This window comes from Odontesthes bonariensis, chromosome 4, assembly GCF_027942865.1.
Source record: "Odontesthes bonariensis isolate fOdoBon6 chromosome 4, fOdoBon6.hap1, whole genome shotgun sequence".
NCBI classification, from domain to species: Eukaryota; Metazoa; Chordata; class Actinopteri; order Atheriniformes; family Atherinopsidae; genus Odontesthes; species Odontesthes bonariensis.
The window spans coordinates 24,853,681-24,881,441 of NC_134509.1; the positions used below are offsets into that span (position 1 = coordinate 24,853,681).

Here is a 27,761-nt window from a genome sequence, read left to right on the forward strand (position 1 = left end):
AAACATAGCATTCACAGGCCTTAAACTCAGACGATGCAGTTGGGGAGTTGTTTAGCTTTCGTCCTCGTTTGATTTTTCTTCTCTTTAAGCAAGTTTTCTTCTTTTGCTTTCATAGCAGAGGGGAGGAATCCCCTCCCACAAGGCTCAGAAAACATCTGTTAGTAACAAACGAAAGCCTGAGAGAGATAGAAGGAAGAAGAGGAAAGGGAATTACATCAATACAGAAAAAACAAGGGTGAAGAAAGAAGAAGAAAGCATGAAGGGGGGTGGAAAGGAGGTGGAGAGAAAATGACAAGACCTTCACCTGATGAGACCACCCTTTCTACAGAGCAGCAGAGGTGAGGCACTAACCAGCAAGAGGTTGTGGCCTACAGGTGTTAAGGTTCCTGCGCACATATGCGCACACAAACCTGCTCAGCGTGGTAACAGAAACCAACATCAATAATGTAATCGAGAGAAACAGGATGCAGATTCTTCCTTACATAAGAATTCACAGAACAGCCTCTGTCACTCTCTGCTTTGCCCTGAGGCTGGATGCACACAAGATATCCTAAACTAATTAACCACCACATTTGCCTTTCAAACAACTTTTCCACATAAGTGTGCTGCAACAAAGGCATGAGAGTGGCCCCTTTTTTAACTTCTGTCTACAGACTCTGGGTGATTTGTTTCACCCGGAGGACCAACATTTTTCAGGCATGTTTCTGTAGTCCCTTATTTGCAGGCTTGTCTGAAACAGGCATGTTGATAGTAACGAGCTGGGAACTGAGCTTTGTGTCTACTGTGTGGAACTAACTGTCAAGCAAAAGAGGTTCAGCTGGGAGCGTAGAAACCTATCACGAATGAGACCAAATCCAAATATAATAGGTCTAAAATGGTCTGACCACTATCGAAAGTGTCTCTGTTAAATATGCTCAACACGAATTTTGATCCGGTGCCATCAGCAGGTCTTTGTGAGGGTGAGGATGACACGAACCTTTATTAGCTGTCAAACACCAGCAAATTCAGCTGTATTGTTTACATGTGAGCAGGAAAGTTTAGTGTTTCTTCTCATCTAATGGAACATGGAATCACCTCTCGAAGGATGATCGAGTGGATAAAGATTTTTATCTTTATCTTTATTTTTTTATCTTTTAATAAAACTATTTCAGTTAACAGCTGAACATTCTGGCTTTGTGAAACATTTATGAAACAAACATATTCAAGCAGAGGAAAAAAGTATGGAACCATTCAATCATGAGGAAAAATGATGGGCTCATCCTATAATTAGCATCTTTAAACCTCCACAAGTTTGAATCTACAAATGAGTCAGCTGTTAAATGAGAGTGTCTGCAGCTGTTGCCCCTGATTTATTGGCATGAAACGTGGGCCCCAACAAGGGAGCTGTCAGTGGAAACAATGGAAAAGATTATAAAACTCCTTCAAGCAAGCAAAAGTCAGTGGTTGTTCCCAGTCAGCTGTGTCTAAAATAAAAAAAAATGCAAGCAAAATGGGAAGATTGTAAAAGGACACCCAAGAAATGGACTAAATCGATTTATCCCACTTGGCTCTAAACAGCGTTTTAGGCTGTGTCTTCGCTTAGCTAAAGAGGTGGATAAGTTCCTCGGCTTCTGGTAGAGACAACACCACAGCAGAAAGTAAACTGAGTCTTGGATTCCACAGGTGGGCTCAAAAACCTTTTCGAAGGAATGTCAGGGGGGCTCTCTCTGTGTCCTCTGGTTGTTTTTTTTAATTTGCTATAAAACCTGCATGTGGCTAAAACATGTCCATTTTTTTTCATAGGTAAATTCTTGCAGTGATCAAGGAAAGCAGACAGAGCAGTTGAAATACTCAGAGTCCAACAAATTCTGTTGCAAGGCAACACAGCGGGCAGCTATGATACTCGATTAGCTCCAAAATTGCTCTTTTTTAAAATACCCCTTTGTTATTTTCCTTCTCCAAACATTTTCCTCTTGCTCTCGTTCTGTGTTTATAGTCTGTCTTTTGTACTTTAATCTCTTTTCACAGCATCTTTGATTATGTCTGTGTGATGTGAGTTGGGACCGTCGGCTGACTGATTAACTCCTCGCGTTTGTGAGCCTGTATATGAAAAATTATGGGGAGGTGTCGGCATGCGTTGTACACATGTGAATGTAGAAAGACATGAAGTGGTTTCTGTGTGGGCAGGTGTATGTGTGAACCCGAGTTTCATTTCTAAAAATCAGCACGTATGTAGAGGCTCATCATGATTTTGCTATCCTTTTTCTGCCACATTGCCATGGCGACAGTGCCCTCCCGGGGTAATGGGGGGACGAGTGCGCCTGAGCTATTTATTCTCTTTTTCTCCCTCCCTCTCTCCATCCATCGCCCTCTCCTTTCCTGCATCTCCATTTCCTTCCACCTCTCTCAGCCACTCCATCTCTGCCCTCTTCCTCCTGCAACCTCGTCGTCGTTCTTGTTCTCCCTCCTTCCTCTGTTCCTTCTTCCCATCACTGATTGGCTTAGAGCTCACCCCCTCAAAACGAGATACTGCCTAATGAGACAGAGGGTGAGGAAGACAGGGAGGGGGGGACAAAGAGCAAGTGTCTTAGAAAAAGAGAAGTACTAATATGTGGGGGAGGCGATCTATGCAGACTTGTGTTCCTATTTTTAAGGAAAAAAGGGAAATTGGTGAAATCAATTTTAGGGAGACTACGCACTCTGATTATATGTCTGTTTGAGTACAGACATGTTGCTTTGTGTCACATGTGTGAACTGTTATGTGTTCAGTCCTAAGAGGTGTTTTGGTGGTACTATGGGATCAGTTGGGGTCATAACTTTTTAATGGCTCTGAATCCCTAAGAGAGCAATTTGTATATCTATCACTTAGATTGGGGGTTCTCACCTTTCCTTACTTTCAACCTTCAATTAATTTAAATTTCAATTCATTTTAATTTATGTAGCGCCAAATCACAACAAATATAATCTCAAAGCACTTCAAAGATAGTCTAATTCAAGGTAATATGATCATAATCCATCAAATAAAACTGATTAAAATACAAAGTAATCCAATTCATACAAAGCCAATTCAGAAAAGTTGTCTAGCTGAAACCAATACATTGCATTGATTCTTCTTTTCGATCCAATCTCCCGTCCTGAGCGTTTACATGAGCGTGTTCAGAACACGCTCATCATGGTGTGATGAAAAAACTCTTTTTACAGGGAGAAACCTCCATCAGAACCAGACTCGGGAAGGGTGAACATCTGCTACGACTGGCTGGGGGTCAAGAGGACAGGAAAGAGGGGACAAAAATCACAACACCAGGCCAGGGATACCTGCTGAGAAAGAGAAACACAAGTTAATGACAACAATAATGTCATATGAACATGGAGAGTAAAGAGAGCAGAGGGAGGAGAGGTACATCATGGGAGGTCTCACAGCTTTCTAGGCCTAGAGTAGCATAACTATCAGATGTTTCAGGGTCACCTGAGCCATCCCTAACTATACGCTTTTTCAAAAAGGAAAGTTTTAAGCCTAATTTTAAAGGTGGAGAGGGTGTCTGCTTCCTGAACCCAAACTGGCAGCTGGTTCCACAGAGAGGGGCCTGATAACTGAGGGCTCTGACTCCCATTCTGCTTTAAAAACTCTGGGAACCACAAGTAAACCTGCAGTCTGAGAGCAAAGTGCTCTGTTGGGAAAACAGCCAACTATGAGATCTTTAAGGTATGATGGAGCTTCGTCATTAAGAGCTTTATATGTGAGGAGAAGAATTTTAAATTCTATTCTGAATTTAACATGAAGACAATGAAGAGAAGCTAAAACTGGAGAAATATGATCTCTGGAGAAAATTAGTTCTCATCAGAACTCTGGCAGCAGCATTTTGGATCAGAGTTCTTTGGACAGCTCATTGATATAGAATTATGGTCCAATTGTGAAGTAACAACTGCAACCACTAGTAGTCCATCTCAGATGGACTTCACTTGATAAGTTTTTATTTTTTTACCTTTATGCTTGAATGTTGCTTGTTTTGGAGTTTGTGTTATGCTGGGAGCCAGATGTTGTTTGATGCTAGAGGACTCTAGCTGCGAGACAGCAGGACAGCTGAAATTAGTGAACAAACCAACACTTTGGATTTGAGTCCTTCTTAAAGAAATCAGTCCACAGGTTGTTAGCCTTTGGAGAAACTTGTGGAAGGTCTAATTCTTTCAATTTTGTTAGACTTTGTTACTCATTGGCCAGTACATATCTTCACATTCTCACATATAGGATCATGATGAGCTGCCTCTCAGTCATGGAAGGACCCTTCACAGCTGATTTTTCCAGGGTTCCGTGTCATTAATTCTCACTGAAGGACTGTTCCAATGTCAAGGATCCTTCAAACTACTTAGTCTTTCATTGTGTGAAATTCTGAGGATGCTTTTGTGTCATATCAGCGTTCTCAAAACACCCACAATGAATGTTCTAAATGCCACAGACAGAAGATGGATCGACATTGGCGCATTATGTATTTAAATGTAACCAACCAACATCAGAAAGTTGATAGCATTGCAATGTGGACAGCAAAGTATGAACTGCCAATACATATGGCTGCTAGCTAACCAGCTAATAGCTGTTTTACGGCCATGTGTGTTTTTTATTTGCTGTGTGTAGGGTGTAATTGGCTGTGCGGTTTCTGGAAACAAATTCGCAAACATGATGGAAAAAGTGGGAAAAATTAAACACAAAATGAAATAGTTTGGAAATACTAACAATTCAGATCTTTCAGAGACCTATTTCACAGCAGCCACTTTGACACGAACTCATAAACACAGCTGTCATAGTCTGTTCTGTTTAGGTAAGTAGCTTCAATCATAGTGATTAATGACACCAGTGTTTACCAACTACTTATGCAGTGACAAATGTTCAGCTGACACTGGTGTATGCAAAGTACATATAAGGAAGTGGCCAGTTAGTTGAGCTTAGCATTAACTCTGGAAACAAAGTAAGACTACCGAGCTGCCTTAAAAGTAATAAATTAATTTAACCACACTTCCAAAAGAAATAACAATTTCACAAATTGCATATCGTTTGTTTAATTTGTTTAAATTAGACCACAAAAGTTGAACCATGACTGAGTTTTCTACATTGTTGTGGTCCATTATTTGGACAACGTCGTTTAATACTTATTGGCTGAGACTCCTGATTATTGCACAAAACTACTGTCAACAAAGTTTTTTGATTGTGAAACGTGTTGGACGCCTGGACAAACATTACTATTTCTCAGTTTCTGGGGAGACTGGCTGGGCACTGTAGCTTTTATAAAACACTGAGGTACACGTTGCATTTGTTTGCGACTATTTTCAGCTGGAGTATTAATAGACATTTGGTGTTGCGTGTTTTTAGCAGCAGGACACCACAGGATTAGTGTGGAACTTGTGTCCAAAGTCCAAAAAGTGTGTAAGAAGATATCTCTCACTGTCTGTACAGCAGATGTGTTTTTGGACAATAACAGAGCTCTATGGCACAAATGAATATATGAATACACACTGATTTAACTGGCAGTGGGATCAGTTGATAGTTTGATAATTAGCAAGGCACAATGTATTACTAGATGTATTCTTTATTTTGTAGAAAACCTGGGCCTAAAAACTCACAAATATGCACAAACTTGAGCATCTAACAGTGAAAAACAAATGATGTGGTGATGTAGGAAGGATTGGAAGGAGATGGAGACGGTAGGAGGGAAAGGTGGAATGGAAGAAAGAGTAATAAGGGAGGAGAGGCACAGCGAGGGAGGAGGGAAGGAGGCGGGAGGGCAGGAGAGATAAATGGCCGAGGAGACAGCAAGATGAGTGAAGCAAGAGAGCAACACTGTGTGACACACTGCAGACGGGAAGAGTAACGGAGCGAGAGTGGACGGGTGAGAAAGGGAGGCAGAGGGAGGGGAGAGGAGGCACGTCAGATGCCCCCTCCTCCCTTTTTCCTCACCCTCTTCCCTCCCCCTGCCCTCCCTGCCATGTAGAAGACCTTTGCTGGATGGTAACAAGCCACTTACACAACTGCAGCACACACACATATACACACTTAGAGCCAGATTTCCTGAGGATCATTGTGTGCGTGAACGTTTGTACGTGTGTGTCGTTGTAGTAGGAGAGGTGAAAAACAGCCTCTACATATTTTAAGGGAAAGAAAAAACAAAAAGGACCCAAATCACATGGTTGTTGTTCTCTCAGATCTGCCTCTCAGGTCACTTTGACAGTCCACTCTGTTTCACCCTCCCTCTCGAGCACACAGCCTCTCGTTCCCTCCCTTTCTCTTCCTCTTTCTCTGTCTCTCCTCCCACCTGAGCTGTAATTTGCAGGGCTGATGAGGGTGAGGGCAGAGCAGAGGCAGGAGCAGATTTCTCCTCAACACACTCACACTAACACACACTCGTTTACAGTGAACAACTGAGAGAATCTGATCCTTTGTGTGTGTGTGTGTGTGTGTGTGCTCTTTTTTAACCTCTTCTTCCCTTCCTCTCTTTTCCTCCCTCGTCTTCACTCCCTCCCTCCTTTCTTTTTGCTCCCTGTTGGTGCGTGTGTCTGTGTGTGTGAATCGTGGGGATAACAGACGCTCATGTGAGCAGCCTCAGTGGCGGCAGCGCTGACTGGTGAGAAAGAGGAGAGGAGAGGCAGAGAGCAGGGATAACAGAGCCACCACCATCATTCTGATCGGATTCACACCAGACATGTGAGAAGATGTCCGTGGGCGGCTGCGCGTGTCCCGGTAAGTAACTGCCGAGGTGATGGTTGCCATTAACAACAGCCCTGCTGCTGCCAGTGGCTGACTTTTTCTGGTCATTGTTGTTGTTGTTTTTTCGTTGGTGAGTGCAGCCGCTGCTGTGGCGTGACTGGGGCAGAGAGATGGGAAAAAGGTGCCCCGGGGCCCTGGGGCTCTGTTTGCAAAGGCTCATGGGAGGTCACCCTCTGTGAAGCCTGGGAGAGGATGAAGAGCAAGGAAAATAGACTAGAATAGATGTATCTACATGTTGCCTCACTTTTATCTGAAGCCGGATCGCAAAGTGGCTTTTTTACCGTGTTGTTGAATCTTGATCGCCAAGATCTTTGTTGGCACAAGTTGTTGCCATGGTTCCACAAATGCAACTTCTTCTCTTCCTCTGCCAGTGGTTGTTCTTGTTGCTGCTTGTGATTTTTTGACAGATGACCCAGGTTAACACCAGAGCTTTTTCAGAGCTGACACAGATGTTTAACTCACTTTATCCACGGCAGAAGTCCCAAAAAAACTAACTTCCCTCAAACAGAGGTGGAGGAAAATAAGAGAAAGAGAAGAATCCAAGTGTGACATTCACGGGGCAAAGCTCTCTGGCATGGATCAAAGGCTTGCATGATTGATTCTGCACCTATTCCCACATAAGAGCTATTTAATGAACGATTGATGTTTCACAGCACATGCGGGAGTGTGTCGCTTAGGAGACGTGAAGAGGTTGATGAGGGGGATGCGGTCAAACACTTCTCATTCAGGTGCAGAAGCAGATCTAATTACTGATACTGACGTGGAAATGCAGCATTGCCGTATTTGTTTGACTGTAATGAGGTTTAGCTTTCTTGTTCTTCCTGCATGGTAGTCCCTGACCGTCTATGCAGACTTTCTCTCAAGTTAATGGGAGGTCAATGAGTGCACACAAGAATGCCAGAGAGCAGATACTAACCTTGCCCTTCCTGCTACTTGCTTCACTATTTGCTACTGTTTGATATCACATCTGCTTCCCCTCTTCTCTTCCTTTGTGGAGGGGGTTTATAATCAATTGTATTTGGATTAATTTTGCCCAGTTATAACAAAACGATGTGCGGTCTGACTGTTGTGACCCCAGGGCCTCTGGGAGCTGAGGCACAGGGAGCCACTTAGAGGGAGTATTATCTGTCATATTAGGCCACCGTACTGAGAGGAGTGCGACTTGTGAGAAACACAAGTTGTGTTTAGGTGCTGAGCACCTGACAGCAAACAGATAATTCATTTAATTTTATTGACTTTAATCAGACAGAAGAGAAAAGAACAAGAGGAATAAAGGTCTAGAAATAAACCTGTGCTGCTGAGCCTAAGGCAATATATTATTAAGTGTTACAGCGATTTATGTAGCACTCCTGATAGGATGTGTAGGACATGAAATATAATCCTGTAGCTGAAAATGTATTCATAAGCATGATAAATGTACTCTGAATCTACAGTTGTGTAATATTTAGCAGTAGGAGAGGAGGAAGTAAGAGTGGCAGAGTGGTGTGTGAGTTGCTCTGTGTACCGGAGGCTGTATCACCCTGAGGTGGCCTCCATTCCTCCCTCCTGCCTTCCAGGCCACAGCGGCCACATTGGTCAGCCCTCAAACAGCCTGGATGTGGATAAAGACATTTAGCAAACCACTCGTTTGGGATCATATTTTCTCTCGTGCCAGTCTCAACTTAAGTGATCAGAAAAATTAAACCCGAACTAGTCTCATGTTTCTGCTGTTTGGAAACTCTTTAGCTCTTAGATTTTAAAGCTGGTAAGTTTAGGAAGGAAGAGCAAACTCAGAAGCAACGCCAGCTTATCCTGCTTGTACAGTTGGAACTGTTAGACTTGACTTTGAAGGTGGACGATGTGGGAAAGCGTTGGCACTGTGATCAAAGGACAGACTCTCAAGACAAAGTCGCTAATGATATTGTGCATTAACGTGACTGCCTGCACAGTTTTCGTACGTCTGTGTGTACGTGGGTTTTCAATCGCTGTGCAGTGCCCCGTGTTACAAAGGCAAACGCTGCCACCTCAGCCGTTAAACAAGCCTGCACAGCGGAGGCGGGAACGTTTGTTTAGAACCGGGCCTTAGCTATCTTGCGGTCAGATTGCATACTTAATCAACGTGGTCATGGAAATTTCCAAAAAAGACATATGACTGCACTCTTGCGCGCTCCACTTTTGTTCACATATTGTTCTCTCTGGTGTTCCCCTTTCTTTGTTGCCTCAGTTTCTCGGCTCTCTCTGTGCTTCTCTTTATTTTAAGTTTACAGAGATAAAGTTAATGCTGTATAGCTGCTGTTATGAACTAGATTTTAAGACACTTGCTTCTTAAAAGTAAATGCAGATTTAGAGAAACATTGAAAAAGAAAACACACCCAAAGTGAGGTTTTATTTCAAGAATGCCAGGCTTTCCCATGCAAGTCTGGTGGCCTTAAACAATGTGCATGAATAACAAAACTACACTTATACGCATTGGGGTAACTAAAAACCAACGTAAATACTGCCTCCAAATATAGAACAATCATCTCTATTCATTCATGTCAACTCGAGATGAACCCAAAGCTTGACCTTACAGTGCTGCTGGTTAATTTGCGCACTTTCTGCCAAGTTAGTGCCCCTTTACTGTCTTTATGTATTTAAAATAAAAAGGTTTGCGTGTGGCTGTGTGGGCTGATTATCACAGGGAATTTAACATGTAAAATTTTAAAATCTGTCTTTAGTCGCTCTTGTTCTCCCTTGTTTACATTCCAGTGCCGTGTTCAACACAGAAGGATCCTCCCCCTTCTTGTGTGGGCTCAGAGATTGTGTGCGTGTGTGTGAGTGTGTCCACATACACAGAATGTGCCCCAACATGTGGGTGACATAAACAGAGGGGTAGTGTGTGTGGGAATAACTTCACAAAATGAAGTTATTGTACAGTCAGGTCAATGAAACTGCAGATGTTTTGTGCTTCGAGGTCAATCAGACTCTTCATTGACCTACGCAGACCTTACAGTAGAGCCCTCCCTACCTCCACTCTGCTCACCATTTCACTCTGCAGTGTGTATATACCTTCATCTTTCCTTCCCCACTCCCCCTCCTCTCTCTCCCCTTTTCTCTTTGACTCTCCTGATTGCTAGCGTATGTTGGCTGGCTGGCTGGCTGGATGAGGGGAGGAGGGGGTAAGGAGGGAGGATGGTGAGAAGGGGAACGAGAAAGAGGGAGGAGAGAAGGGGGAAGGGACTGTGCCCTCTCATGCAGAGAGTCACATGGTGTCCCTGATTGGAGGAAAATGAGTAAAGACTGCAGCCCTGGCTGAAATGGCAACAGACAAAAACGCACAAAGGCTGAGCTGTTTAAAAACGGGTTGCACAACAAGAGAGTCTGAAGAGGAGGGGGGGGTGACAGAGGGGAAGAGAAACAGAGTGAGCAGACACTGAGGAAAGATGTGGATTAAGAGAGGAAGAGGAGGAGGAGGGAGGGTAGTGAGGAAGAGAAAGCAGGAGAGAGGAGAGGTGATGAAGGGGGGGAAAGGCAATGAGCAGAAGAGCCAAGAAAAGAGAGGCAAGTGGGAGATGAGCGCTGTAGGAGCGCAGGAGGAGTGGGAGGGAGTCAGAGTGGGTGAGACAGAGAGTGAGGAAGAGATCAGACTGTGTTTCTATGTTTTCTGCAAGGCTGAGCGCTGACGTGATTGGCTGAAGGGGGGGTGGCAGTGGTGGTGGTGGGGAGACCTGACTCTGAGATCAGAGACAGACAAAATGGCTCCCAGAGAACAGAGAACGCAGCATCAGGGCACTGTCATCTCCACTCACACAGCTGTCAGCTGACACCAGCCGCCAACACACCGCATCAAACACATCTGTCACACATGCACATCTCTAAGCCACTTGCAAAAGTGTGTGTCTGCCTGTGTGTGTGTGTGTGTGTGTGTGTGTGAGATGATGATTAATAATCCTGACCATTAAGTTGCCACAACACTTCCATGATTTTCTGATTCACACTTTTAAATAAAACAGACAGAATACGCAACAATGCCAAACTGCCTCACAGATGAGCCTTTGTCTCATTTAATCCCTGCACCCATTGGCTTGTTATAACATGTGACGCACTTGACGTTGAACTTCCCTTGTTGCAGTGTGTCTGTGTTTGCCTGCCAGAGAAAATCCTGAGTTGGGAATTCACACAGTGAGTGAGAAAATATAGTACGACAGGATGAAAACAAACCCACTGACTCACTGTGGCCACAAGAGGGCGCTGGCATCAAAGAACAACCCCAGGTTGGAGGTCCCAGAAATATGCACAGTGAAGTCCTGACTTTGAAATATGTGCGGAGTGATGCATCTTTACAGAACATCAGAGCCATCAATATGCTGTTATATTTGTAAGGCACATTTGCATGACAGCTTTTAAATACAGTTCTTTAATCTAAATGTATGTATCTGATCCTCCAAATAAGCTGCACCAAAAAAAGGTTTTTCAACATTTAAGTAGTGTTCAGAGTCAAAGTTAAAAATGAACCCCATTAATAAAGTACTCATTATGCACTGGTTATGCTATATGCTGAATGTTTGATTCTGATTTCACATAATCTTCTATAAGAATACTTATGATATTTTAAAGCAAATTGATTATATATTCAAACATGGTAATAAGGTAAAATTGCAGCCAATTTTATTTGAGAAAACATCAAATGTAAAGCAGATTAAATAACCACATGGAAATGTCTGTTTCTGGTCGCTCCTTTGAACGAAATATGTTCCAGTGAAGGTGCTTAATCATTGATGTAAAAAACCAAATGTCAGCTTTTGACTTTTTTACACACAACTTTTAATTTTGTTGTAAAACAAACTGGTAGCTGCTTGCAGACTGACATGAACCAGCTTTAAAGTTTACAGCATATTTGAAGAATATCGTGTTATGTGGATACACTTAAGTCTTGTTATTTTGGCTCTTTGCAATACTCAGCTAAATAATGAACGTAAATTGAGACTCTTAGTTTTGGTTTGAAAGTATTCAGCTCCAAACAAGAGGAAGCCTTTAGAAAATCACAGCTCTGTAATATATAGAAGCCTTTTTCAGGGGCCCACGTGTGAAAGGATGGTTGAGCAGGTGTTTTCTCTCTCATGTATTCATCATTTAATCAGGTAAAAGGTCTGCAGCTGATTCCAGCTGTGGTATTTGCATTTTGGGAGTTGATGTTGTGAACCCACAACATGCAGTAAAACGCGCTCTCAATGCAAGTGAAAGAGGGCTGCAAAAACAAAACAAGTCTATCGGATAAACTCCAGAGCATCACGAGGGGTCAAATAAACAATTTCTAAAAAAAAAAAAAAAAGATAATGGACCGGTGAGCTGAGCAATATAAACAATACCTAGGTATCTATTGAAGAAAACAGTGTCGGATATGATAAGATCATTCCCAACGGAAAAGAAAAACCCTTCCTAACATTAAGTAAGGAACACTGTCCAGGTAGTAGACATACCCTTACCCTTCACAAAGATAAGACTCAATGAGACATCAATCATTCATCCTTAAAAAGGCCAGAGTGGATTAAAAAAACATCATGTAAAGGCAGAGCTGTCCTGGAACAGCGGTATTTGGACAAATTAAACTCATATCGACTTGTATGAGAAAGAGGAAAATAAAAAAAAGTATTGAAATGATCTGAAGTATCTGATGACATGAGTCTGTATGGGCTCACATGGCAGCGGTCCTCATAGGATGGAGGCAACAGGTGAACTGTCAGCTCATTCTCAGACAAATGCAGCACAGCTGATTGTCGGCTGCTTCACGCTACAGACGGACAATGACCTAAAACATGCTGCTGAAACACGCCGGGAGTTTTTGAACATGTAGAGTTGGAATAATCAGCAATGGCTGAATCAGTCCCATGAGCTCAATCTTATACATTTAAAGACAGCAGCAGAAAAAGCAAAATATGACAAAGGATGAAACTTCTTCTTTTTATGATGTCCACTCCTCCAGACTTCTGGGGGACATTGCCTGCAAAGGATTCTAGAAAAAGGATTTTAAATGAATGTTTACATATATGTTATGTGAATTTATCCAACTACATTTCTATTAAAAACCTGTAATTTCTAAACTTTTCCTTCAATTCTTTCAATTAAAGCTGAGATTCTGCTCTTTAAATCCATATTTATCGACCTGTATTTGTTTACAGTTTATAAAAAGCTAGCTAAAATAAACTATTATGTAAATGTGCTTATAAATCTTATAGAACTGTAAACTATATAGAATCTATATAGTGAATATTATAAGTGATGGAACCTCCACCTTCAAAAATGAAAAATGTTTATAAAATATTTTTATCATATTATATTATCATTTCAGACTAAACTCTCCAAAAGTGCAATTTTTAAGTCACTACACTATATTGTTTATGTACTTACTTACCATTTCTGTTGCCCTTTTCTTTGAAATGTGGTTATTCCTTCAGTTTTTATAATGTGAAAATCCTGGGAGTCGTTATAGAGGAAAGATGACTTACTTACCGGCTTGACGCATTAATGCTGACGGCCCAAAACACATTAACAGGAGCGATACCACTGTATAAATAGCACAGCAGACATATCAGTACAGTAGTGTTACACTGATATCATCAAAGTGCTCAAAGATGCCATTAATCAGTTTGTGTGAGGCATGTTTGTGTTGTTTTTGGCTTAGTTGAGGACAGTTTTACTTTGGATACTGATGGAGGATTCGTGTAAAACATGCATGTTAAACATTAATCAATGAAGTCGCTCTACAAAGCTGTAGCACTGCTGCAGTTAAATGTGATAATCCTGATTCACAGTCCTAATCACAGATCTAAAGTGTATCTGGATCTTTTATCAGACATTAATCCAACATAAGGATATTTGTCCTTCCTTTCCATCCAGTAATGAAGAGGCCTACAATAACCTGCCAAATGTATCAAATCTGGCAGGAAGGGACTGGTGAAAAGACCCCTGGAGACGTGTTGCTCGCTTCCATGTGGAGAAGTGGGACATTCTGTGCCACTGATATTTTAAAAGTATTCATTTGATGGGATTAAAATGGTAAAAATCGAGAACCAGCAGGCTTGTTATCATTTTTAGGGAAGGAGATGTTGTGGCTGCAGTATGTTATAGCAGGATTGTTTGTGTTTCTATTCCTGTTTGGGGTAAAAACGGAAAAAACAACACTTAACTGATGGCAGCATGGATCAGCTTAAGTCAGGACTTCTTCTGCTGTCACATCAACATGAGGCCGTCCTCAGATCAGGGTTTGAGGCGGCGTTGAGGGGAGGGTGACGGGGACGGTTGTTATCAGAAGTCTGGCAGATGCATGTGCCGTTCAGTTTCCTGTTGACGAGTAAGTGGAAGTGGCATGCTGCACACATTTGCACGTTTGCATGAGAGCACTCGCGCGCGCACATTAACACTCAGTGGCATGCACGCACACACAGACCGAAGGCATCCCTCTTTCCCCTCCTCGTGCCCCTGAGCCTGACAGTCTGGACATGGGAGATATCACAGAGAGGGAGAGGCATGAAAACAGAGCATTTGAGTTAGATCAGTGAGTAGCTGTGAAAGTGCGGCTGTAGGTGACAAAATGGCTATGTCAGAGCAGCTTGAATCTGAGGGAGGTAAGTTTTTCTGACTCACTTTCTTCTTTAAGTCTTTTTTCATTGCTCGTTTTAGCGCCAAAGTCTCTGAAGTCAAACAAAACAGCTAAAAAAAAGTCTCTAATCTGTAGTAATGTCCAGATAATTGCAGACGTTGCACTCCTTTGTTGATTTGTTGAAGGTGACTTTAAACAGGTTGCACTCAGGTGTAAGCTCAGCGAAAACATCACACTGAGCACTTGAGCTGGTTATTCAGCGCCAGCGTGTGCCAGTTTTAATCACCTCACGTACGTGGATTTATGGCTTTAGGTGTGAATGTGCAACTGGAAGTTGGAAAATGAGGCCAGCTGGTGAGATGAAGGCTGGGCGGCAGCGTGCGCCCACGTGTGCGTGCGTGCCTCGTTGCTCGGGGTGCTGGGTAAAGATAAGGCCTGCCTTACGCCTGAGAGCGAAAGAGACGGTGTGTGTAAGCCCTTCAAGCCTTATCCCGACACACCTCCCACCCCCATCTCCTCTCCATCACCCCTCCTCACACACACACACACACACACTGGGGATTAACCTCGTCATGTACCATTTCAATGGGTGAGCTTTGGAGACACACACACACACACACACACGCAGGATTAACTCTTGTGTGTCCATTTCCATGGGTGTTTCTTAGCCCCTCTCTGGTTGTGTCAGCATTGACTGCTCGTGTTGCCATGGTGACCGGGGCCAGTGAATGTAAATAGGCAAACCCACATAAGTCACCCACAACAGACACTCTAAGCTACTATTGACTACACCTCCCCCTGGTGCTAGACACACAAAGATGCTGCCAAAGGACTGACAGGAGACTCGTGAGCTGTGAAGTGCTCATGAAACAGGCTTACTATGGTCAGAGCAATATACATAAACTCAGCCCGAGCATCTTTGCCGCTGGTCGGGTGGGAGACAGGCCTTAAAGTAGATTACCCTCTCTACATGTCTAGCTCTAAGAGACACAGCACTTCTTTATCCTCCAGATTTCATACATCAGAGTCAGCAAAGGGGGCCACAATCGAGTTGCTGTCTTCATCTGACAAATGTAAAGGGCCTTTAAGGTCTGAGACTGGAGATCTAGGTAGAAAATAACTTTTTTTTTTCTGTCAATAATCTGCAAAAATGTAAAGTGGACATAACAAAAAAGAGTAATTGTACTATGTTAGACAGTTAAACTGGTCCTTACTGTCTCAGAAATGACAGAATATTGTTAAAGTTTTACGACAAAGCCCTCAATAAGTTGGCTCAGTCCAATGATGGCACTTACTTCAAGAAGATAAAAAATATCTGCGTATGAATTCATTTATAATTATTGATGTATTCTACATTACATGAATTCGAAAAATGTTGTTATGAATGTCAAAATCTCTAATTTTGATATAATTTTCCTTGTATTGTGCATTATCTCCTCTATAAACGATGTATGAGCGAACAGAAATGTACTCTCATGTGACAAAGTGTAACTTAAGAATGGACCCCAAAGCAAAACCAGCCATCTTAATTAAAATCAACCAAGGGATTTCACATCTATAAAACACTTTTGAGAAGTAAAAATCAGTATTATTGTCCCCTCCTGTAGAGAGTGAGACTTTTGCACGTATACACCATTCCTGTGTGGGTAACTTTAACCAGTGGGGTTCAGTTTTATAGCACCGGCACTAGTATTACTACTCACCACCTGTACTGTAGCATCCTCTTGCACAGAGGCTTCATTTGTGGCTGAATCATTTATGAATGATGTTTTCCTTCCCAGTGTGCATATGTGATGTATAAATCAGGCCTGTGTTCATGCTGGTGTCTGCAGCATCCTCGGGTATTAGGCCGAAGGGGCAAGTCCTTGAGTGGCTAAAAGGAAAACCTACTGTCAACCCAAGTGTTTGTAAAATAAGATGGCATACACATGCATAAATCCATGGAGAACTGCTGCTAGTACACTACCCTACTTGTTCTTTTTATATCCCAACTTTGACCATATGGGTGAGATCTCACTGGCTGTGATCTGAATATCTGATTATAATTTGAGGCGATTTAAGCAGATTTACAGGCATGTGGGATTCTCCTTTTGGCTTAGCATTTATATGTGTGTGTGTGTACTCTGAGAGAAAAAGGGAGAGATTCCCAGTGTTTATGGACTTGCTGATCCACATTGGAGACGGTTCAGTGTACAAACTGTAAGACACAATTATTTCTAAACAGCCCCCTTCCGTTATCTTTCTGCGAAAGTTTATAAGATCTTAATCTGCTTTTGACTTATCAGGCTGCTATATCAGCTGTGTTTGCATCATGTTGAGTGAGCCCAGAGTGGGCTGGATATGACCAGGGTCTTCTTGGCTGCCTCAGTTCAGCTGTTTGCAGCAAGTTGATGTGCACTAATTGGGGAAACATGGAAACCACTTTGCAGTTAGTATGATCTTTGTTTCAAGGCACATTTCCAGTCGGCTGCATTAGGCCAATTCTCTTCTGTGTCAGTTACAAGGAAGGGATGGGATGCTGGGAGGAGGAAGGGGGAAAAATGCTTACCAGACAACCTTTATGTGCAGTTGTGCATTAGTGGGGGTAGGAGGAGGAGAAGGGGGGAGAGGGCGGCTAGCGGTGCTGGGCAGAGGAGAGAGGAGCAAATGCATTGCAGACGGAAAGGAGGAGGAGGAGGGCCTACAGCTATTGTTCATGTCCTCCCGTGAACAAAGGGCTCATCGGGGTCCGTATGTAAACCCACAGCAGGCTTCAGCCCACTAACAAGGCCTCATGCGGGACAAAACATAAACGATCCACTCCCGCACTCTAGGCCTTATTTCGTTGCAGTCTCGCGGTTTGAGGTGATTTTTTTTTTTATTGATCCTGTTCGAAGGGGACGTATTGTGTGGGTACGTTGCGTCCAGCGGGCCTATCCGTTTTTACGCACGGAGCGTACACACGGTCTATCATCACGGATCTGTAAACATCAATTTTCTGATTGGACTTCTTTGCAGGTAAAGGGGCGCTTTTCCTAAACACGCGTTTAGACTGTAATGTCCAGCTGCCAACGCGACTGAATATGGTTTACAAGCAGTTGTGGTTGTAACTTATCGCCATTTTTAGGCGGTTTCTCGTTGAAAAGGGATTTAACGCTAAGGCGTTAGCAAGAAGGCTAAAAGCTAGCTGGATACCAACTGTTTTTCTAGCTTGCTAACGTTAGCCCACAGGCCTACGAGGCAGTGTTGTGTACAGTCAATGTCTTGGAGGTTGAAGATGTCAAGGTTGTTTTCCTCTTTGAATCGAAATGAACACGTGTGTGCTGTTAGCTTAGAATAATTGCTTGCTGGTATTTTGTTGCAAAGATCACCTGCTTTCCGAAATGAGTTGGTTGATGGTTTGGCTTAGCTTGTTGCTAAATGCTAGCATTATGCGTTGCCTGTCTTTCTAATTGCCTTTGTAGCCAGGCGGCTCCACGGTGATTCTCTTCTTCTGTTAAAGTTAAAAGAATAGCCACATGAGAAAACTTGAATTAAATTGCGGCGTAAAAAGTCAAATTGATGAGTTGTGTAGTTAATAGCCCCCGAACCAGTCAATCTAGTAAAAACTAGGTCTCGGTAATGGATTCTTGTCCCTCCTGGCAACCATGGTGGCACTCTGGAGAGGCTCGGATCCAAAACCTCGACAGGTTATTTTTATTTAGACAAGACTTTGTATTACGGGGTGAAATCGGGTGTGAGAAGATGAAGAAAATCAAATGTATTGTGCTTTTCGCATCCATACTAGTTCGCGAAAATACCTACTCTCAAGTTTTACGAGAGGATATCAACATCCTGTATATGAATATATACGTATGTATTGTGTGTGTGTGTGTATGTAAATATAGTATGCTGTGTTTGCTTGTAATGGGAGAGGAACATGATTCCCAGTAGAGGAAGTGGAATCCAGCTGATGTGATTGTGACTGTATGTCATTAACCGCTAACAGGAGAGGAGAGGAGCTAATGGAGCTTTCAACAACTAATGGACACAGAACCATCGATTATTTATTTATTTATTTATTAATCAATCAAGCTTCTGTTGGTACTTCCAGCCTATAGCATAGTATTGCAAGCTAAACAGTTTGCTCCTACACAGTGAAGGCAGGATCCCAAATGGATGGATGTCTTGCAGCTCTTTATTTATCCAACTTCACGTCTTTTATGGCTTTCATAAGTGTGATACACATGGTCGAGACCAGCTGGAATTGAAACATGCTGGGGATATAATTCCTCTGCTTTTAGATGAGCTAATGTTTTAGAGAATAAACCTGTAAATGGGTATGAACTTGTATCTGTGATTTTTGGGAACGCCAACCTGGTGTGTTGACCCTTGGAGTGAGTTTGGTTTGTTTTTCCATCTGACAACTGTCTTGTTATCTTTATGATGTGTTATTGTAGGGCAGAACAACAGCAACACAATAGCACTTTATGATTGTTTGTTTACTGTAAATTTAAAATGATCGCAGTACAAATACCCCTTCTTAGAAACTTTCCTTCCAATAAAACCTGGTTATCTATAGGTTTCTTTCATATGCGTGCAGCATCATATGTTTAATATGCAGTGACAAGACACGGGAACATTAAGGGGGCGGGGCTTCACTATGGCGATGGTGAGGGTCGTGACCCACAGGCCGCCACGCCTGGATGGCCTTAATGAGAGAGCTGGGCAATTAGAGTAAAATGGGGATTGGAGCCGTTTGTGTCAGAGAGAGGCATCAGCCTGTTTTATGGGTGCGCTTGAGGAGCGTGTATGATCTGCTGCTATTTGATATTTACAAGTTATTTTATGGAGAGTGGTTGGGGGGTGTGTGTGGTTGTGTATGTGAAGCAGGAAGCTCCTTCTGTGTCCTGGTGATGTACATCATAAAGTCACAACTGGTGTTAAAAAAGACCCGGGGATGCATGCCGTCAGTCAAAACTGACACATTCGTGTCATTACAGGCTGCATGTGCACCATCTTAGGTCCACTTGTTCATTGTTTTTATAAATTAATTATTTTATTTTAAACCACCACAGCTGGGCCATTTTTGAAAGATTTGTTGTGTCAGTGACTTAGTGGAATAATACTGCGTTTGTTTTTAAATGTGGCACATTAATCATGTCTGGTTCAGCTGTTGCTTTACTCTTATTTTATTCATGCCATTGTTTTAGGTCCCTAACCTCTTAGATATAATTTGATTTACATTTCTGGCTGTTTACCATTTGTCCTCATCTCTTCCAGGCTGTTCCTCCAAGTCGTTCAAGCTGTACTCCCCCAAGGAGCCCCCCAACGGTAGCACTTTTCCCCCTTTCCACCCCGGCACCATGCTGGACAGAGACGTGGGGTAAGTGTTATATCCGTCAACATCTTATGCTGGTTGCAGTATTGTTTACCATTTCATGATATTTGTGAAAATAGCCCAAGTGCCTTCATCTCCACTGTTACTTTAATGCTCTAGCATGGTTGCCGCGTCTGCTAGCGCGAGCAGTGTTGTTGACGTCACGATTTAGTGCCGGCTGTATATAGTGGCGCAAGTCGATGTGCCAGTAGTTGCAATTTTCTCCGTCACAGAGGTGGCGCTGCTACGGGAAGGTTACCGCTATTCTACAACGACGAAAGTCGAGAAAAAAACAATGCCGCTGTCAAGAGCAAGAATACTGTCATCAATGATACTGCTGCAGTATAATTTAAATGTTTTAATTCAGTTAAAAGAGGTGAAGGTCTGAAGCCCCCGGCATCACCACTCCGAGTCTCTGCCCTCTTCTTTGCCTTCACGTATCTGTCCCGTAGCTTCTTCCACACATTCTTACAGAACTCTCCCTCTTTCCCCAAAGTTCTGCCAATCTATGTGCACGAGTTTTGGGAGTTCACATGCTCCCTGTGCTGTTTCACTGCAGTTTCGTACAGCTGCCTGTACAAACGCACCTCCTGACTGAACCTGGTCTCAAATTGGTTTGTCGTTCTCGGCGCAGCCAAGTTACAAAAATCGACTGGTGCGCGACAACGCGCTGCGCCATCTTTTCAAGCCAGGCCTGAAACGTCATTTTGACGTCATGGGCCGCCACCGCCATGAGCGACGCGTCAACTGTAACTCCACCTTTAGCCGATCATCTGACAAGCGCTCGCTCTATCAGGAACCATCAGAGCTTTATTTCAGATTTAGGTTACGCAGCAATATAGTCAGGATGTAAACAAATGAGATGCACATTAAGTTTTAGAAGCCGTAACGCCCTGTAATGTAACGCCCTATTCATTTATTCACCAATAAATTTGTTAAATAGAATATCTACAGAAAAACTGCAAAATTTTACTGTTTAGCATCACTTCTCAGAATCAGATGCTGACTGTTCAACTTGTTTGTAAGTGTTGTTCTGTGCACTGTGAATTAAAGCTTCCGCCATCCGCCATTCAGGCAAACATCTACGTGACAGCTGTTATCTTTCTGTATGGCAAATCTTTATTGCTGAAACCGACATGCATGGCTCGTGAGGTTAGAGATTACACTCTGCAGAAGTGTTTGCTCTGCTTCGTAACATGTCTGTGAAACAGTTGCAGCTGGCGACTGTGCATGTCAGAAGTGTCGTTATTTACAGCGTCCACGTATCATCCAATTTGTGCCCCGTTTGGCTTGTGGCCCGGGGTTGTATAGGCGGACCATCTCCAGAAAGATGACATATTAACGCTAAAACTGAATGTAATAATATCTCTGTCTCATGTTTCTCCAGTCCCACTCCAATGTACCCGCCCACATACCTGGAGCCAGGAATTGGGTAAGACTGCATTATTTCTGCTAGTGTGAAAATGTAGATGAGGCCATTAGAAGTTTAGTTAAATACATTTATGCATTTAGTAATTGAAGAGGTCAAACAAGGTTGTTTTAACAACAACATGATGAAATTTTGACACGAGTAGGCTCATCTTGACTGCATGTGTCCTCTTTTCCTTCTGTTTTTCTGTGGTCATCCAGGAGGCACACGCCGTATGGCAACCAGACAGACTACAGAATATTTGAGCTCAACAAACGACTACAGAACTGGACAGAGGTTTGTTTGCACAAATGGCCCCGTAAACAAACACAGGCGCATTTTAGAAATGGTTTGATTGATTGTTTTCTTCTCTTTTCCCTGCAGGACTGTGACAACCTATGGTGGGATGCGTTCACTACAGAGTTCTTTGAGGACGATGCTATGCTGACCATTACTTTTTGTCTGGAAGATGGACCCAAACGCTACAGTAAGAAACGACGTCGCTATTCTAACAACTAAACTGTACATCACAGCCTGTAAATATCTCCCTGCGGGGTTAGAAAATAACACCCACCTATAACCGGTAAATTATTGGAAATGATAGCCATACTTGTATATTCTAATGTTATCTATTATTGTCTCTTTAAAGTGATGTTAAAGGGTAGATTGCAACAACTAACAGCTGTAGGGATCTATGTAGAATAATATATTATGCAGTTTTATAGTTGGTAACTTTTTCAGTTTTAATCCTGCCAATGACAGGTGAGGCATAAAGTCAATTTTACGACCTTCCTCAAAGGCCTCGTCTGTTTTCTCCGCAGCAATTGGCCGGACGTTAATTCCGAGATACTTCCGGAGTATATTTGAGGGCGGTGCCACTGAGCTCTACTATGTGCTGAAACATCCTAAGGAGTCATTCCACAATAACTTTGTCTCCCTCGACTGTGATCAGTGCACCATGGTCACCCAGAATGGAAAGCCCATGTTCACACAGGTGTGTTTGCATATGCACGTGAAATGGACAAATTCTTCTACTTCTCTACAAACAAGTTTTTAAGTGGGATTATGGAGCCTTTTCTTAGTAAAGTGAGGATAAATGGTGACGTGTGGTCATATTTTCCAGGACTTGCCTGTGCGTAGATTTTATTCTTTACTGGCTGTATGATTAATTAGATCCTCTGACCCTCTGCAGGTGTGTGTAGAAGGACGTTTGTACCTGGAGTTCATGTTTGACGACATGATGAGGATAAAGACGTGGCACTTCAGCATCAGACAACACCGTGAACTCATCCCCCGCAGTATACTGGCCATGCATGTGAGAGATTTCTTGGGTTGTTGGGATCCACATGTAAACAGATGGCGTGTGTTTTGGATGCATGTTCTTTAGTTTTTAAAAAATGTTTTCATTGTTTTTCAGGCCCAAGACCCACAGATGCTGGACCAGCTTTCCAAAAACATAACAAGATGTGGCCTGTCAAACTCCACCCTCAACTACCTCCGGGTAAGTTGATCACAAATTTAGCTTTTTGCGTCTAAAATGATGCAGATTTTCATTCAGCAGGAGTCGTTCACTGTCCTGCCATCATGCTCCGTTTGGATGCGGTCTGCGAGTTGAGACCCCTGAAAGATCACTGGCAGATATCGCACATCAGAAATGATCAGCATTCTTTGATAATATAAAAAGGAATTGATTGCATCTCATCCTGCGCCTGTTTTATTTTGCATGTATATCAGCAGCAGCTGCCTATTTTTACCCAGAATGCTCTTTGTCTTGTGTCTGACTGCTAAAAGATCCCAATCAGCCATTTATTTATTTATTTTTTCTTTCTCCCACGTGTGACAACTAATGAAAATACCTGCCAGTTGATAGTTAATGGTGACATTACCGACTCACCCCCTGCTTTAGGCGCGTTGTGCCTTGCTGGTGTTACTTGATTAAGATCTCAGTGGCCTCAGTGGTGTTATTTCTGTCTCTGTGTTTGAAAAGGGCAGACATTAATAAAACAGCCTTTTAGGAATGCTCTGTTATGGTAATATCACAGGCTTCAGTGACGACCTGTTTTTGCTACGGGATGCATGAAGTTAATGGCTTTATTAATCAATCATTTATTAAACTTGACAGCTGTCTGTCATTCAGACACAAACCTTTGTTGCTTGTATCCTCATGTCTTTGCTGTATCCAGAGATGCATGGTATCCGTGCTATAATTACAGTTTGACCCCGGTTGGACAGTACACAAAGCTGGGTATCAAGTACTTAAAGAGTCCTTATAAATAAAGGACTTTTATTGACTTGCAATGGCTTGTTTACACGTACAGTGCAGAGCGTAGTTGTGTCAACTCTCTGAAACCGTGTTTCTTATAGAGGTGCTTATTTTTTTTTTAAGTGAGGTTGCTAAGTTTGAATCAGAATCAGGGAGGCATTCTGATAGGGAAACCAAGCTAAGAGGTTGTCTTTTGCTGTCTAAAACAACTCAAAACTCCAAAGTTTCGTAGCAGTTTGAGCATATTATTACACAGCATCACTTTGGTATCAGACAGGTGTTTACTGAAGAATACACGTTTCACTCTGCATTATTGCATTTGCAGTGACTTTATGCAGAGTTATTTACCTCCACTCTCCTTTTTTTGTGTGTGTGTGTGTGTGTGTCCAGCTTTATTTGTTAGATACAGAGCAGAGAATGAAGCTCTGGCTTGACCCAAAAAGCAGTAGATGCCATTCAGAGGTTTTTTTCCAACCTATTTGATTCACGCACTGTGAGAACATACGTAAACACCACACCTAATTGTGGTTGGGGAAACTGGACTCCAGATTCCAGCAGTGCAGTTAGATTTTATTGTCATCTGAAAGCAGATCATATGCCAAATGAACCCAGTGTGTGAGTGTGACTGTACAGTGATGTGACTACATGCTGTTGAAGTGATTTATGAACGGTCTCTCAGTAAATCTGCCATTCAAACTTCCTCAGATGCCTCTGCCTAATGAAAAGCGTTGTAACCCTCTGTATATATATTTACTTTTTATTTAAAATGACTGTAATTAAAGAATTTCTCATCAACTGGATTTCTCTGTTCCCTCCTCCAGCTGTGTGTGATTCTGGAGCCCATGCAGGAGCTGATGTCCAGACACAAGACATACAGCCTCAGCCCTAGAGACTGCCTCAAGACCTGCCTCTTCCAGAAATGGCAGAGGATGGTGGCACCACCTGGTAAGTGACCGACATGCATAGATCTACACACAAACACAACCTCTTAACTATACAGCTAACATCAATGTGTCTGCCTTCTGTTTCCTTTCTGTAGCTGAGCCATCAAGACAAGCTCCTAACAAAAGGCGGAAGCGTAAGATGTCAGGTGGCAGCACCATCAGCGGAGGAGGAGGAGCTAATAACAACAACAACAATAAAAAGAAGAGCCCTGGTAGCGGCTTCCCCCTGACCAGCCAAGTTCCGGTGAGTTCAGTGTCACCTAGTGTTGGTGCTCTGCCAATACATCACCAACAGAGCCTACTTCTGTGTTTATTGCTGAACGGCTGTTGCCATTTATTCAGTGAGGGAAGTTCACATCTCAACATCAACCAAAGAACAACCCAGAGACACAAATGGTAACAATAAACATGCATTTTAAGCTTTTTACAGCAGTGCCGTGTGAAAAGAAACGCCCCAGACTGTTTTTATTCAAGGTGAAAACCATTTTTTATGAATAGTCACATTAATATCTCATTGTTTACATTAAAAAAGAAAGTAAATGGAAATGGTAAACAATCTGCACTTCATTTGTTGCAACCAACAGCTCCAAGTGCCAACATATGCAGGATATCATTCAATCTTCCACCTGGTTATCATCAGCCCAGTAATTGATGCTGATTTACTCAGATGTTTGCATTTGTGATATATATTGACTTCACTTCCATTTTTCAGTTTTCAGTGAATGCACTGAGGGAAGATGGTGGTTTGTTTTGATTTTATTCCGGCAAGCTGAAGGACCTAAATGTAGTAATTTGCTCACATATTCTGGTAAAGTTGTCAGATGAGATGAAATGCGTGAACCCTCTGCTCACTGTGGGGCAACATCCGTTTAAGAGCTGCCAACTCTGCTCTTATCAGACACCTTTTCATGCCACACATCCATGTTCTGAAGCAGGGAAAAACTATCAAATATATAGTTGATAACCTTTTTGTGTGTAACCGTTGACTACTTTCCTTGGTAGAAAAGTTTAATCATCTACTAATGAAGGGAGGGTTTAAAATGTTCATGCATTTGGCAGACGCTTTTATCCAAAGCGACTTACAGGTAGGCAGGTAGGGTAAGGGGGTCTTGCCTAAGGACCCCTACTGGAGGTAGTACCTTTCATGCAGGGGATTTGAACCTAAGTCACCTACATTAAAGGTGGCAATCTTACCATTACACTATCCAGTCCAGTTAAAAATGCTGAGGTTGCTGAGGAAGTCGTGTGGTCTAATGGTTGGTGCTTCGTTGTGACTGCAGGATGTGATGGTGGTGGGAGAGCCCACTCTGATGGGCGGCGAGTTCGGCGACGAGGACGAGCGTCTGATCACGCGGCTGGAGAACACGCAGTTCGATGCGGCTAACGGCATTGACGACGAGGACAGCTTCAACAACTCTCCGGCTCTGGGCTCCAACTCGCCCTGGAACAACAAGGCCCCCTCCAGCCAGGAGAGCAAGAGCGACAACCCCACCTCACAGGCATCACAGTAGAGCCCAGAGCCCCGCAACCTCTACACAAACCCCCCTCTGTCACCCCTCAGCCCCCACCCCACCCCTGACAGCCATGACTGCAACCACAGCAGTCCATCATCCGGCGTCCCGACTTAACACTGCTGTAGCGCTCAGATTCTCTCACAGGTAGCCTGACGGAGCTCAGTCTGTCCTCGGGCCGAGCCAGAGGAAGTTTATTTCGGTGCTGCGTTTCCCAATATTTAGGCACCGCGTCCCAGCACTTTTCCTCAACTCGTACACAAAACGAACGTCCCATCTGCTGTTGCTAATTTTCTGTTTGGACGGCGGGGATTGGCTTGATGTGACGGAGAAGTAGCAGGGATTTAATCCACGGGAGGACTGAATACACTAACTTATCCAAACTGAAGGTCCACATGTAGGTGGGGTGGAGGGGATGGTGGCAGCGGGGCTTCGACATGGTGGCGAGTCGCTTAGGGACTACTCGTCCACCCGTCATCTAAACACGGCTCTCGATTGTGGTCTGCTCTGCTGACGCAAAAGTCACTCATGATGTTTGTTAATAGAGTATAAGTGTGTGTGCGCGCGAGTGTGCCTGTGTGTGACGAGAGAGAAGAGGCCGTGTGAGTTTAAACTGTGGCTTTGCTGAAGCAGACGGATCAGAATCAGTCTGTAAAACCATTGAAATTAACATACTAGTAGGAAGGCTGTTATGCGGCACCAAGGCAAAACTACACACACACACACACATATGCATACATATGTATAATCACACACTCACACAAACACGATTGAAGGATTTTGAATGCCCTGGTGCCCGAGTCATCTCTGATTCTTTCAAACGGGGAGCATTTACAACACACACACACACACACACACACACACACACACAGCTACACATTTTAAGAGTTTTTATACAGTATATATTTCCCTAGAATGTTTTTTAATTTGTATTAAACGCCTTCATTTCAATTGTTACTTTTTTATTTTCTACCAATACTGAAAAGCTACAGACCAAGGAGCAACGCAGGACTTTTACCCCCCCCTCCCCTCTCTAAAATATATTGTTTTTATCTTTTATGTTTATAAAGAGAAATAATTTAGTGTGGATGTTTTTATTTTGTCTTTTTGTTTCTTTTTCTTTGGAGAATTTTTTTGTGTATTTGTGCTTGTATATTTAAGGTAGTAGCAAAGTTCTGTCTGACTGTAATAAAATGTATTCTTACTTAGATTTACCTGAAGCCATCCCGATCTAATGTAAAGAAGCAAAAATAGGAAAAAGGAGAAAAAACACTCATGAACCCCCTCTTCCCTCCCACCTGCTATCTTTCATCCTTCCTCTTTTTTAAAACTTGTGTAAATGAAACTACAAATTCACGGGGGTACAACAGCACCACGGTCAGATGATTTTACTTTTCTTTTTTTAATTTATGCTCACCCAATTACATCTTGGCAGAAAGTGATTTTTTTTTTCAGTTATCGTCCTTCACCGTTTGCTTTATTTCATTTTAATGTCAATTGAATGTGCTCAATGCATTTTAGTTACCCCGGCGACCATCATGTTTCACTACTGGCTGAGAAACAATCTTCTTCTTCTTTTTCCCGCCCAAGTCTTTCCAAATTGTCTTTATTTGTGTGGTCTTGTTCATAAGCACCAGTCACACACCAGCTTAACATTTAGTTCGGTTTGCATATTTGGTAGCAGTGCTGAGTCTGTAAAGTCTAATAAAAAACAGTTGAAGCTCTGTCATTTGTACCTTTCCATTTTATTGGAGTTAATTCCAGCAGCATTTATGATTGAGTTTGAATGGTGACTTGTACCTTCTCCAAACCCTGTAGAGAAATCATTGTTTGATATATATTTTTGATTTGGTTAGTTTCTGCCCTTAATAATTAATGTATGGTACCAATAAAAAGATGCATTTTCACTTTAAAAGGATTATGTGTAGTTGGTGATTTTGTAAATAATGCAGCTCACCTAAAGAGGGATTTTGGCACTGATCAGTGTCTCAGGTTTTTGGTCACTT

General features: G+C 42.7%; 1 protein-coding gene across 4 annotated transcripts; it reads left to right on the plus strand.

The window, feature by feature from the left end:
* Positions 1–58: 58 nt before the first annotated feature.
* On the plus strand, positions 59–27,670 carry ldb1b (LIM-domain binding 1b). 4 transcript variants are annotated; one of them, XM_075463646.1, is made up of 12 exons: positions 59–338; positions 6,551–6,706; positions 19,533–19,635; positions 21,017–21,061; positions 21,259–21,334; positions 21,422–21,524; positions 21,859–22,031; positions 22,230–22,352; positions 22,455–22,538; positions 24,122–24,245; positions 24,340–24,488; positions 25,525–27,670. In XM_075463646.1, the coding sequence occupies exons 2-12, from the start codon at positions 6,679–6,681 to the stop codon at positions 25,753–25,755; spliced, it is 1,239 nt and encodes a 412-aa protein (XP_075319761.1). In that variant the 5' UTR covers positions 59–338; positions 6,551–6,678; the 3' UTR covers positions 25,756–27,670. The 4 variants fall into 4 exon arrangements, with proteins under 4 accessions (XP_075319761.1, XP_075319760.1, XP_075319759.1 ...); XM_075463645.1 differs by lacking the exon at positions 59–338 and having other exon boundaries at positions 6,324–6,706; XM_075463644.1 differs by lacking the exons at positions 59–338; positions 6,551–6,706 and adding an exon at positions 14,202–14,316.
* The last annotated feature ends 91 nt before the right edge of the window (positions 27,671–27,761 follow it).